The 14,294-nt window shown below is 32.0% G+C and overlaps 2 protein-coding genes across 10 annotated transcripts; one reads left to right on the top strand and one right to left on the bottom strand.

Moving 5' to 3' along the window:
* Positions 1 to 1,923: 1,923 nt before the first annotated feature.
* On the bottom strand, positions 1,924 to 4,478 carry LOC148236025 (tRNA (cytosine(72)-C(5))-methyltransferase NSUN6). Of its 2 annotated transcripts, none has more exons than XM_088183968.1 (8): positions 4,301 to 4,478; positions 3,592 to 3,717; positions 3,312 to 3,507; positions 3,089 to 3,248; positions 2,809 to 3,016; positions 2,447 to 2,749; positions 2,206 to 2,387; positions 1,924 to 2,150 (listed from the first exon to the last, which is right to left on the bottom strand). In XM_088183968.1, the coding sequence occupies exons 2-8, from the start codon at positions 3,715 to 3,717 to the stop codon at positions 2,045 to 2,047; spliced, it is 1,281 nt and encodes a 426-aa protein (XP_088040094.1). In that variant the 5' UTR covers positions 4,301 to 4,478; the 3' UTR covers positions 1,924 to 2,044. The 2 variants fall into 2 exon arrangements, with proteins under 2 accessions (XP_088040094.1, XP_088040095.1); XM_088183969.1 differs by lacking the exon at positions 4,301 to 4,478 and adding an exon at positions 4,006 to 4,274.
* A 1,029-nt stretch (positions 4,479 to 5,507) lies between these two features.
* On the top strand, positions 5,508 to 9,742 carry Arf1 (ADP-ribosylation factor 1). Of its 8 annotated transcripts, none has more exons than XM_088183971.1 (6): positions 5,508 to 5,635; positions 6,173 to 6,340; positions 7,795 to 7,904; positions 7,993 to 8,118; positions 8,194 to 8,376; positions 9,600 to 9,742. In XM_088183971.1, the coding sequence occupies exons 2-5, from the start codon at positions 6,193 to 6,195 to the stop codon at positions 8,356 to 8,358; spliced, it is 549 nt and encodes a 182-aa protein (XP_088040097.1). In that variant the 5' UTR covers positions 5,508 to 5,635; positions 6,173 to 6,192; the 3' UTR covers positions 8,359 to 8,376; positions 9,600 to 9,742. The 8 variants fall into 8 exon arrangements, with proteins under 8 accessions (XP_088040097.1, XP_088040098.1, XP_088040102.1 ...); XM_088183972.1 differs by having other exon boundaries at positions 9,597 to 9,742; XM_088183976.1 differs by having other exon boundaries at positions 5,508 to 5,777.
* Positions 9,743 to 14,294: the final 4,552 nt, after the last annotated feature.

The raw sequence follows: 14,294 nt of genomic DNA, 5'->3' as shown, positions 1-14,294 counted from the left end.
AATTCGTAGACACCAGCTCAAGATTTCAAATGGAAATTCAGGTCAGAATAAGTAAGGTGACCAGACATCCTCAAAATTTTTATCCTTTACCAAAATATTTTTATTTGATCTTCCGTATCAATTTCTTTTTCACAAATTTTTTTCGGAGATGGCTTTTGAACAAAAAATTCAGGGTTTCCGATGGGGGCATTTGTCTCCCCTTGAACTTAGCCAAAAAAATGCATGTCATTTAAATAAATACCATGAATCTTAAATGATATAGAATTATTAAAAATGCCGTGTTAAAGATGACGTGCCTGATTTTAAACCAGAAATTCTCAGGTTATCTCTCAAATAAAATCTAAAAAAACAGTCTCGAATCTATTATATAGGAATACATTTTCACCGGTAGATATGTATTTTTACTGGTGAAAATGTAATTTATGTGGCAGATGCGAGTAAAATTACATGATTTCAACTTTTCCATAAGTAGTAATATGTACGTTTACATACTTATCATTATTTATTTGAATGCGACGTATAAATGTTTATGAGTGAATGTGTACTTTTCAGTAAAGTGGTATTTTCACCTGTAATTATATATTTCTACTAGCGAAAATATAATTCAACTATAATTTATTGTAGAACTTTCATTAGGTCAAGTGCAAAATACAAACTAAGCCAACTCAACTCTCAGGGGAAAATAAGCAGAAGTACAGACAGACGTCGCATCTCGTATATTGTTCCATAGTTTGTCTGCACTTCGATATTACATTATGTTTAAAAATATGATAGCAATCCTTGCCAATATTACTACTGACTTCTGATGTGACAGTATTGGTCAAAGTATATTCAAACAGAATTTTGGTCAATAAGAGGGCACAAAAACAAGTATCACTTCTTGGAAGTTAAAAATTTACGCCAAAAGCAATAAGTGGAGGCGCTATTGTATTGGGAGCGCTCGGCACCGAGTGTTCCCATTGCAACGGCGCCAACAGGATTTTATTGCTTTTGACGTGAACTTTTGGATTCTGAGAAGAGATAATTGTATTTTGTGCTCTCTTATTGGTTAAAATTTGGTTTAGATATGCTTCATTTGATTATCACTCATTGTAAGTCGTAATATTATTATAAAAGTCTTTGAACGTTATGAACGTTAGATAACCGAGCGTTTTCACTGCGACGGCACAGTTTTATTGCTTTGACGTGGACTAAACAGGGACCCACTTGAATTTGTCTAAAAAATGCGCAGCATTTAATCACATCATGTCTGAAATATTTTTCATATGTTGTTCAAAAAGCCAATGTCATTTTCTTCTCTTTTTTATGTAAATAATAAATATTCAACAAAAAAATTAAAATATATTTTTCACATTTACTTGAAAAAACACCTTTTTGTCGTAATACAACAATAAAAAAAGTGAAAATCCGGGACTTGAGCGGTTAATAAAATACTATGAATCTTAATGAAATGGAAATATTAAAAAAACGACCACTGACTGGCCAACCTTTACCCTCTCCCCTAGAAAAAGCTAAAATGACATCCCTGCTTTGGAGAAGAGCTTCTAAACACTGCTAAAATTGACTGGATGTCCAGACTTAAAACTTAAAGCAATTAAACCATTTTTGAGTTGTTCTTTTTGCAAGTTATATCCGGAGACAGCATTAATGCTATAAGCAGCTGGTGTAGCACTACAATCACAATTAAATTCATAGATAAGCAAAAATCAGATATTGTCAAACTGAATTTTAATTAAACACGGCTATTTAACATATACATATGTTTAATGGAAGAATTTAGCTGTGAGTGTAATATTAAGTATTTTAATAATGTATTAAAATTATATTGATATTTCAACATGTACAAATATTATTTTATATTGATAGTAAATTTTTATGTGTGTATAAATAACACACTGTTTTTATAAAATGAAACAATATCTCTGAGCAGTTCATAAAAAAATATTTAATAATGTGTAAATATAGAAAGTTTTCGATTAATGTACATATATTATTTTTAGTTGCTCTCTATTTAATGCATATACATCTATTTACTTTCAGTAGATTATCTCTTTTCAAATTTAGCTATGAAGAATCCGATAGTATCGTTATAAATAGGATCGACTATCCTTGCTTCATCTTGTGTTGGACCAAAGCGTTGAATCATCAACCTATAAAAATAATAATTAATATCTTATAATGAAATTAACTCATTTAAAAACTGACCTTTGAGATTCAGTCAAGAATGGAGTCTTCCAACCAGGTCCTCCTAATAAGGGTTCAGCTGGCACTAACGTAAGCTCGGGGAATGTTTTTAAAACCCACGAAACCATTGATTCGCATTCATCTTCAGTTATTGTACATGTACTGTAAATTAACTGTCCCGATTTCTTCAACAATTTGACAGCCTGAAATTCATTACATACATATAGGAGTAATATTTATAACTAACCGTTAAAATACTAACTGGATAGAAAAATTTCCTCTGTAGTGGCGAATAAGGAGCTAGATTGTTTAATAAATCTTTAATCATCGGTCTCTGTCCTAAAGCGCTGCAAGGTGCATCTAACAATATCCGATCAAACGATTCAGATTTAAAAGGTGGACCTTCCAAAACCATTTTATCATTTAATAAATCTGCATCGTTCTCTATTACTGCTTTCGTCGAATCAAATAGAAAAGCATGCACGCAAGTTATAGATAATGAATCGCATGTTGATTTTATTTTTTGAACTTTAGCTGCAGTTTTATCTAATGCTATTATTAAACCCTAAAAAGTAGTTTAATTTAGACTTTTTATTGATATAGTAATCGTATGTAAAATCTCACTTTGTTTTGAATAATTTCAGCTATATGACTTGTTTTATTTCCTGGTGAGGCACACATATCTAAAATTGTTTCACCGCATTTAGGATTTAAAACCTTTGTGCAGATGATCGAAGGTAAATTTTGTAAAATGCATGAACCATTAGGAAATATATGATTGTCTATAACAGGAATCCTTGAAAGTGGCATTATTGTTTCAACACCAATGCCTCTACAAAAGAATCCATAATATAAATACAATAAATCTTGAATCAAATTTAAAGGATTTAAATTAAAATATTACCGAGGTTTCGAATTTTTTGCAAATAAATCACTTCTACTTTGTTTCAATATCCCATAACCGACCAATAATTTATTTTCATTGTCGTATTTTATTTTTAAGCCCCGTTTACAGCCTCCAGTTATATCCGCATAAATGTTTACCATAGAGTTTACAGGGATATCTGTAATAGTAAAAAATATATATTGTTTGTAATATTTGAGAATTATTGAAAAAATTATTTTACCAGGCGGCAGTCCCATTATTCCTGGAGCAAAAACATGCGATCCTCGGAGAACAGCTGCTCCACAAAAAGAGTCTACGATGACTTCTGGCCTTTCTTTTATTATCTCGTCACTATCGGGCCAGCATTCCACGGCTACAGTATCATCAAATATTTTATACACTTTTGGAACGCAGATCTCATTATTAGTAAGCATACGCTAAAACGTAAATGCATTATTTGTATGAACACTATATAAATTTAATATAAAAGTCGCAATTAAAAGAAGATAATATATAGGTACCTCTTTTAAATGTAATTGGATATCGTTTATCAAAGAATCTGTATCGTATTTCAGCAAATTAACCCTGAATGTCGTCAAGGATGGAGTTTTTTTCAGCCATGTAAGTAAATCCTTGGAAACTTTCATCTAATTGTAATAAATATTTTAAAATAACTTCTATATTATTATCAAATTCTTATTCAAAAATCACAATTAATTGTCCAAACTAATGGTTTAATTACACTTTAAATATACAATTTTCATTTAAGATAGTTCTAAAATGTAAGGTGGTCAGATTTTGAAAATATTTCAAAGGAAGGCACTAAAAAGGAAAAGGTCACCTCAAACATTTTTGTTCGAGAACAAAGAAAGAGAAATTTTTACGGGAGCTAAAAAAGAAGGTTGTTTCGAAAATTTTTGAGGACGTTTGGTCACCTTATAAAATATTGTTAATGATCGGGAGGAGGAACTGATTGGATGATTACACTAGAAACAGTGCCTCTATTGTTTTTACATATCAAAATTACATCATCGGTTTATCACATTGTTCACATGGATGATGCAAAAATCAATCCCTTGTTTACACTGATTAAATCTCAATATACAAACGTATAACTCGATTTCTAAGATTGATAAATTACGCCGCAGTAACATAATTGTAAGATATATAGTATTAACAATACATATATTATAAATCAGAGTATATAACAATATGAAAAACTTTTATAACCTTAAAATAATATTGAGAAAATTTGTATTTAATTCAAATAAAATATTGGCAAATTTAGTTTAATTAGCATTTTTAATGTTATAAAAACGGTTTAAGAGTTTTTTCTGTATATAAACATGAAAACAGCCTTTGATTTTTTTGACGTTTGCTGCCGGATTTTGGCCACAACTTTGAGTTCAACGATCTTTTAAAATCAACGCTAAATTTATGAGCTAAGAATATATTTTTCTTTATCGTATAAATATATGTTAACATGTATTAAGTATAGCTTAAAAGTAAATAAACACAACGAAATTTGTAAATTATAAACACGTGTTCATAGTTTCGTTGCAATTATAATATTTTCTAACAATCATGAAGTAATTTTATAATGCAATAATTATTGGACAGCTATTTAGAAAGCAAATTGTGATAAAAATAAAACATATAAATAAAGGGAAAAAATTGTAAATTTAACTAAAGTCTATATTAAAGTAGCTAGATTTCCATAGCTTAGGTAAGTAAGATATTTTATATATATTAAATATATTTTAAGTAATAGCTTATAGCAAAAGCCTAATATCCAGATTGAAGGAACTTTAAAAGGTAAAAATTTTACCTCAAGCAAAAAACTATGACTAATTCTTTTTTGTTATACACGTATATTGCTACAACATATTGGTTGATGCAGTGCGATAATTTAGTATTTTTATTTATTTATTTAAAAGATACTACCTTGAATAAAATTATGCGATTACCTTAGTTACGTAATGATAATTTTATGGAATTTCTTTATAATAGCACAGTTTGTTGGGTTGTTTAGTGAGAGATTTAAAAATATGTGAAAATAGTAGCCCCACAACGACTATAGATAATTTTGTAGAGAGCGAATCTACATTTGTCGAAATAATCTGAAACATGTTTAGGTCATCAGCGTAAAATAAATATTTTTATTTCTAAAAATCTGCACGTTTGCCATTAATTTTTACTCTTCAATCATTATATCGCTAAAAAGAGTACCATTAAAGATTTAAAAATGTATTTTTTTATTTCGAATTTAAACCTTAGTAGTGCATGATATAATATTAAATGTAATTCATTTAATGGGTAAATGTATATATATTTTCGGATAGTTGTAGTTTTGAAATTTAGTCGAACGCTTATTTAGCATTTAGTGTTAGCTTCGACGCTAATGTTCGGGCGGCGACGGCGGCCGCGTCGATATTGCGATAAGCGCGGGCGTCAGCGGCGACCAGTGAGCGGTCGAGCCTCGAAGGGCGACGAAAGGCGGACGACGGGCGCCGAACGAAACGACGCACGACGCAGACGCACCGTAGCCCCCGACCAGCTCCGCAGGTCAGCGTCCCGTACCGCCCCGCCCCCGACGCACCCGCCGGCTACCGTGACGTGTGACGTGGCGGTCGCCATTTTGCCGAAGAGCGATCTTGTCGAGTCGCCGTCGCTTGTCGCGTAGCGAGCTTCGAAACCTTCGCCCCCGGTATGCGTCATCCGCGGGCGTCCGCGCTGACGAAACGCTGACGTCACCTTCCACGTATTAGCGTCGCGGCCCCCGCCCCCCGCGCCGGTCACTCGCTTCGCGGAACTCGATCGGCGCGTATCGATTTTTGTCTCGCTCGATTCGCACGGTGACGTTTCGCGTTCGCGTCGATCGATCGTGCGTGCCTTTTCAATCGCGTCGAACCCGGATTGCGCATTCCGGACCCCCGCCGAGCGTCTAAGCTGCGAATTGCCGATTTTAGGTTAACGTCAGCGGAGCGCCATCTTTGTCCGCCGTGACTGGCCACCATACGTTTCCTTTGTGGCCAAAAATATGCTCCTATGACTAATCGTACTTACACGTCAGATCTTCAACGGTGCATTGTTTCGTTTCAGATTAAAAACAATCCGCCATCATGGGGAACATGTTCGCCAACTTATTTAAAGGCCTCTTCGGCAAGAAGGAAATGAGGATATTGATGGTGGGGTTGGACGCAGCCGGTAAAACCACAATCCTGTATAAGCTTAAATTAGGAGAAATTGTCACAACGATACCTACTATTGGTGAGTCACATTTTTATTATGGGTTATTTCCCATTTCTATGTCCAAAAAAGTTTGGTCGTCGAACGGGGAAAGCTTGATTAACTACTAGCTGAATTTCGGTGTGTGAAATATGTTTTCTATAGGAATTTTATTAAAGGAGCCACGAATATTGAATGGCGTACCAGGTTGGCTAACTCAACTGACATATGTACTAGGGCAATTTATAAATAACCTGACTAAAAACCAACGATGATTTGTTGCGACTTGAAATCTGTTGCAATAGATGGCATTACTATTGAAATCTTTTCTAATTAACACTTTTATTTCGTAATATGCATTTACAAAAGATTTATGTGTGATTAATCATATTATTATTTTGCTATTCTTGACTACAAATTTCATGATATAGGTGTGAAAATTATTGTAAATATGTTTTTTATTTATTATCCACAATGAATATATATACCTATTAAAAATAAACTGATTAAAAAACAATTTTTCATATTAATTGAGGACTGCTGGTAAATTTTTGTTAAAAAACTGGTATAGCATGTGTACATAATTAAAATTGAAAAAAAAAAAAATAAGATTAAAAACCACGTAAATATTTTCAAAGTTGCTTTTTGTAAACAGATTTACGATTTTAAAAAGTAAAAAACGTCAACATTTCTGCAGTAACACGATTATAATCAATAATGCATATGATTAAAGTTAAATATTAAATTAATTTTTCAGTAGTACATACCAAAAACTTCACAGCATTTTTTATTATAAATTCCAGACATCACCAATACATAAGCAAATTAGTCAACTGCTGTTTTCAGAAACTACTACGGGGCTTTTGAAAATGTGTAGATAAATTGATGCCTAAGGCTTAAACGCTATTTAATTTTTAAAATGAGATTGAGAGTCATGCAAATTCTGTCGAAATTTGCACACAAGCATTAGCACATAAACTTATTAAAAGATGTTTTTCTTTATTTTTATTAATTTACATATTTCAAAATAAAAAAAATAATCAGAAGTCATATTGATAAAATAAGAAAATTTACCAAAGGAAACGCTTTAGGTTTTGCGGGTTCTAATTAATTCATTCAATACTCGACTCAATATGTATCTGATTGCATTCTAATAAAATTTCACTTTCACTGGAATTTGATGATTGAAAAAATATGATAAAAGCAATACCTTGCTCATATTTCTTAGATAAGATAATTTTTAATCATGAACTTTTGTGTTTAATTTCAATGTAAAAGAATTAATATAAAAGTAGAAATTTCTGTAGTAAAATATTTTAAACATCCTAAAATTTCATAAAAATATGTGAACTGTGTCAAAAGATACATAAATTTAAATAAAAACACTCAAATTTACCTATGTTTGCAAAAAAATTGTAAATGTATCGGTCGGTAAAGTGTTAATTCTTCATTTGCTTTCAACGCATATTTATAAAATGCCATATCTATTCTTTCAGGTTTTAATGTGGAAACTGTAGAATACAAGAACATCAGTTTCACGGTATGGGATGTCGGCGGTCAAGACAAAATTAGACCGTTATGGAGGCATTATTTCCAAAATACACAGGTGATTACTCGTTTGCTCGTTAAATAGATAAGATAAACTATTGATGTGAGTAGATTGATATTAAAACTGCCATGTAATCAAATTTCAGGGTTTGATCTTCGTAGTGGACAGTAACGATCGAGAGAGAATCGGCGAAGCCCGAGAAGAGTTAATGCGTATGCTCTCAGAGGACGAACTGCGAGATGCGGTTCTCCTTATTTTTGCTAATAAACAAGTAAGATATATTTTCACAATCGCCGTACGTTCATATTTACGAGTTTTGTGATTCAAATGATTATTGAATTGTTAGGATTTACCCAACGCTATGAACGCCGCCGAAATAACAGACAAACTGAGTCTTCACTCGCTGAGAAACCGCAATTGGTACATTCAGGCGACTTGCGCTACCTCCGGCGACGGTCTCTACGAAGGGCTCGATTGGCTTTCCAACCAGTTGAAAAACGCCAACCGCTAACGTCTCGCAGCGTGAAAGGTGCGTCAGTGACTCAGTGACACAACAATGAGTGCGGACTACGTTTTAACTACTATATGTATCGGGCATCACGCTTTTATCTAATTTATAATTTGTATCAATTCCTCTGTATTATAATAATAACGGTAACGTTTGAATCGCTACATACATTTAAGTTTTTAATATTGTGATGAAAAGTTTCAGTAAAATAAATTAACGAATATGTTCATCTTTTTAAAATTTGACATCTATATTTTATTTTTAAATATGTATGTAGAACTGAGAAGCGACGAAGAATATATATATACATATATATATATTTTTATTTTAACAGATTCTGTTAAAGTTTTATCTTCGTTTTTAGTATTATTTTGTCGTTCGGTAAAGTCATGTGGCCTAGTTGGATTATTATACATACTTAACTTTTTATTATACGATTGTGCATTTATGCCACGTGAAGTGTCGAACATTTTTCGTACGAAACTTTGAGATAATAAACCGAAGAGCTATTAATTTATGGGTCTGCGGGATAAACAGCGACTTCGTTCATCTAGCAGTAAACGAGAGCGCACCATCCTTGATCTATCCGGTTGCGAATTTCTTACATCTCTACGTTTTGCGTCAGTTCGTGCGGTTATTTGATTTATAAAAAAAAAAATCATGTAATAGAAGACGAGATAGCTAGAATATCGAACTGATGGTTAGCGAGATGAGATAGAGGTGTTAGCCGGATTATACGAAACTAGGACTATTTGAATTTTATATATTGATACAAAATGCAAATATGGGACGGGCGATCCGCCGATGATTCGATTTTGTCAGTTTTATAACTAAATTTTAATTTACATCAAAGATTGCCTGGCTGAGAGAATGAAAGTGTACTTGTTAACGCTCTAGTTAATGTAAGCTCTAATTTGAAGAATATTTTTAGATAGGGCAAATATAATGTGTACAACACTTGCTAGATGGATAAATTATGTTTTCAGTAGTTTTTATACAAACCGGATTTTCTAGATGTTGTTTTATATATTTTTGATTTTGATAATATAAAATAATATTTATATTATATATATACATATATAAACTATACACTTAATATAATTACGAGAGTTGCACATTGTTATTATATATTCTTTTTAATTTATCCATATGGAAATTGATTTTAAACGAAAGTGACGTAAAAAAGATTGCGGACGATGTTAAGTTATAAGTATTTTTTTCTAAATATAATTTTGTTTTAGCAGCATTCATGTATTAATGGATGGACAATATTTGGGGTAGGGGCAGCCCGGCCTTGATCTTTGGTGGTTACACCGCAATGGAAATAATGTGACATTCCGGTTTGTCTTGTGCTGTAATATGGAATAAAAAAATTATCCTTATAAAACATGATTTTTTATTTGACACAACATGTGTTTGTTGAAATATACTGAAGAAATTAAATATTAAGATAAATAAATTGTTGCCGCTGTTATTAAATTGAAAAAAATGGCGCCCTCTATTGATCTATCAAGGCAAGTATGTATTTATTGTATATATTTATCGGATTAAAAAAAATAGTTACATATTTTCATAATAGATGGCGGTATCTGTCATTAAATATAGTAGCTTAACAATATTGCGAGCTGTGATATCAGATAAAAGTATGCACACAAAGAACGTCTCACGCGCATGCGTGACTGGTAGTAGTCATGTCAGATCGCGTTCTTTTAAACTTTTAAATATATTATTTTATTGGAATTAATTAAAAAAATACAAATTCACATATATAAAATTTTTCAGCAGTTTAAAAATGCAGCAAAAAAATTAAATTAGTATTATTACTAGGACTGTGGAGTAGAAGTCGTGGCATTTTAAACGTAGTCAAGGTCGAAAAAATTGACTATCGGAATCGGTAAATTTTGGAATGACTACAACCTTATTTAATATTAAATACTAGTTTATTTGGAATAAATGTAGTCCATTTGGCAGTGCAGCCAGAAAATTTTAACTAGATAAATATATTTTTTTATAAGCTGTCATCTACAATAGTTACAATTGTTTAAATTTATAAACACAATAATATTTTTATTTTGTTTATTCACATTGTTGTTTGATACATTAGTTATAAGTTATTCAAGTTGGCGACCTAAATGAATGGCAGAAATGCTATTTTCAAAATTAATATACATTTAGTAGAGCAATAAAAAAATGGAATATTTTAACATTCCTTAAAAATGGGTGTCCCAAAATATGTTTAATTTGTGTGCTTTATTACTATGTTAAAAACTTTTGTATGATGATTTTTATTTATTTATTAAACGATCGATTTATATCCCTACCTCATGCTCACGCATGCTTATCAAGTATACGCACTATTGAAATAAGGGGAGAAGTGTTTGATTCTAATATTGGTATCCCTGTTTAGTGTTTTACTGTTTCTTGGCGCAAATAATTAAACAGCTAGCTCGTTAATACTAGTACCTATATCTGCATTGTTTTAGTCGAGTAGCGAATCTCATTCGCAAAGGGGCGGAGTTTTGCAATGGTGTGCGAGTGAGGTAATCGCCGTAAATAGGCTCGCCATTGTCGCAGACCGATTGACTGACTCCGTCCAATGTCATGGCGTCGAAGGTCACGGCTTTTGACAGTTTCACTTTTCTATGCGCTGTCTAGGGACACAAATCGACTAATATCGGTAGGCTGACATGACAATGAATTTTTGTTTACGCACGTTCGGTACTGCGCGTGACGAACGATGCTATTATAGAAAAGATATTTTGTAAATTTTTTAAATAATAACAATATATTATTTGGCCATACTCTTATATTTTGTAAAATTAAATACTGTAAAATGAGAATTGAAATTTCTTTGATATTAATTTATTTTTCAGAGGTGAAAAAATATATAATTTCAGACCCCTTTTAAATATTTTTAATATTATCATTTTTTTATATGAATGTTGTAATTATTCCAAAATTCATTCCTTCAAAATAAAAATGAGTTTTACCCCTTCAATACTAAACTTAATTTTAAAATAATAGGCGGTGTAAGCAGTGGTGTAGTTCTGAAAATAAGTACTACTCCCTTCTAGAGTAGTCAATGAGATTTCGGTATTTATCTTGTAGTTGAGTTGTGCAGTGATCTGTTTAAAAATGTGCTGTCGTAGACCATTCAATTAAGCTCAAATAAATTTAAACATATTTTGGCGACGCATGCACAAGTCAAGAGACAGCACACGTGCGTCTGAAGTCCCGCGAATGGTGCCTGTAGACCTAGAAGCCGTCGAGAAGTACGCCCACATTCTTATGAGCACCTTCAAATAAAATAGCAGTTTCTTGGCAAAACATGTTGATTTTTAACACCAATTATTTCACGCTATTTTAAAGATAAAATACAAACATATAGGCATCTGTAGGAAATTATACATACATTAACTCCTCCCCATTTTTACTCTACACTTTTTCATATTTGGGTAGCTTTAGCTATTCACGATATGCTGATATTTATCTACGTTTTTTCCCACGTCAATTGTGCGTTTTGCGATCGTCGCTGGATAAAAAGAGTACGAAAATGGTCAACAGCGAGTCAGGAGCGTGTCGTGTTTTGCCCTTGCTCGCCTCTTGCACACTTCAAGGTGTGATGCGAGCGAAAAATGCGTGCCCTTTTAAGGACAGAAGCATGTTTTTTTAAACAGAATATAAAATATGGCTGTTTTTTTTTCGTGTTTTTAAGTGCTAAAACACCCACACGAGGGAACACACGCGTCGTTCATTTTTCTTATGCAATTAGCCGATGATTCATATAAGGTAGATTTCACACGCGCAAATCCCTCGGGGGAATCCGTCGCTTTTATTGCCTATAATTTGTTGAGAATTGTAAATTTGATCTAGGAGCATACAGAGGGAAATTGGATTAGCTCGAACGACGATGTCGTTCAGTCAAGTGTTTATTCGATGTATTGTTAGAATTTGCCTTATGAGTAGGTACATTTCATACAATGACAAAAAGCTGTAATATATATAAAGTTCTTTTTTTACTGATCCACGTTTGAAGAGTCGAGTTATTATTGCTTTCAGTGACACATTTTTTTATGAATATTTGCTTTTTGGAGATGTAAGATTTTCATGGCATACTAGTGGTAATGATAAGCCATTTTCACTTCAAAGTAGATTTTATACTTCAATTTACATTTAATGTCATGGATGTGCTATTTTATTATTATTATTTTTGTTAATATTTTCCTTTTTCTGATATAAATGTCAAAAAATCAAGAGTTTGTATATATCCATACGTTGTGTTGTATTTTTAAACAAACAAGTATAAAATCGCGGAATAAACAATATTTATACATTTAAGTAACTAAACATCATAGTAGAATAATGTAGTTTAGGGATGTACGATAGCTATGGGTTTGATACGCGTTTATTCATCAATTGATAATTTGGCCATACAAATTTGTAGCATATATTGATATTTAGATCGTTTGTATCGTAGTTCTACGTCGTAAAATCACTTGAAGTTAACTCACGGCTACTCAAAATGACGACCTAGCTTAACCAAATATGACGATCAATGGGGAAAGGTTTCTTTTATTCCGACTTCAATGGTGTCACTTTGACGGTTTCAGCTTGTACTAGTGGCGACCTTAGGGCCGAACTTATTTCCAAGTCGAAAGTTAAGTGAGAAGGAAGAATATGTAGTTAATAAGCTCTTGCAAACATCGAAGAGGTCAACAATTTCCCCACGAGTGATTTGGGAAGTGCTAAAATCCAGTTTTTATCTTGTTAGTGTTAGCTCTTGCAGGTGTACTACCCATGATTATTTGCATAAAAAAATTCAACGGTGGTTTCGCTACTTACTCGTGGGGAGCTATTTTCATTGATATTTTTTGTTTATAACTGTGAAATAGTCAGTTTTCTCAGAAAGACGCATTTCTCTATTATTTTAACCGTACTAGGACAAAGTAAAATTATTTTTTAAAAGCATTTATTGCGTCGAGAGGAAATTTTAGAATCATGTCGTGATTTTATTGTCATCGAAATTATTTTTTGGCGATGTGTTCAAATATTGTTGTTTTTATGCACATGAGTGGTATAAAAATGGTATAATTTATGACTTTTTGACGCACTTTATTAAATTTATTTGCTTCGATTTAGGATGGTTTGAATATTTTTGGCGTACTTTATTAATACCTACTGAGATATTTCATAGTATTTTATTTATAATTAGCACTCGTGATGGGAAACCTTATATATTTTTTTTATTTTTAACATAATTTGTTCATATTTTCTTGATAAACATTATAACAAAGTCGACGTATCTTTTATATTGTAGTTTATTTGCTTTTTATAACTTTTATCAATTTAAGCTATCGTAAATCAGTTGTTAGCTAATTTATTTTATCTCTGAAAAACTTATTATTTTTACGAACTATATTATTTTTTAAATAAAACATTTTATAATGATACGATTAAGTTAACATAATAAAGGGAGAAAGGTCTGGAGTAAGTGGTGCATGCTTGAAAATATTCCAATAAATATTTTTATTTTATTGGGACATCAGTCTTTTATCGACATTCCTATTATCTAAACAAATTTAGGCTTGATTTTTTAAGCCTGATTTTTTTAAACGCATCCTTGCAAATTAAGATGTATTTAATTTTGATATTATGTAAGAGTACGTAGAAGGAATTTCCAAGAATTTCGGCGGTTTTGGAAGATGCTGCTCTAAACACTATAGACACTGTGTCACCGATAATGAAATTTCGAGTAACGTAGTCGAATAGACGTGTGTATACCAAGAAGGACATGGATTAAGAAGATTCATTCACACGAACTTAAGATGTGAATGGAAAAAATATGAAAGAAATATTCTTGAATTAAATTATAATTATAAAATGTATTCAAGGGCTTTCAAGCATGCTGAAGTACTCTAGCCATTTATTCTAAGTGACAT

This window comes from Plectrocnemia conspersa, unplaced genomic scaffold (assembly GCF_051122295.1).
Source record: "Plectrocnemia conspersa isolate PC_06_02 unplaced genomic scaffold, ASM5112229v1 ptg000004l, whole genome shotgun sequence".
In the NCBI taxonomy this organism is placed as follows: Eukaryota; Metazoa; Arthropoda; class Insecta; order Trichoptera; family Polycentropodidae; genus Plectrocnemia; species Plectrocnemia conspersa.
The sequence above is the reverse complement of the archived record's forward strand: the minus strand, read 5'-3'. Positions and strand labels throughout refer to the sequence as shown.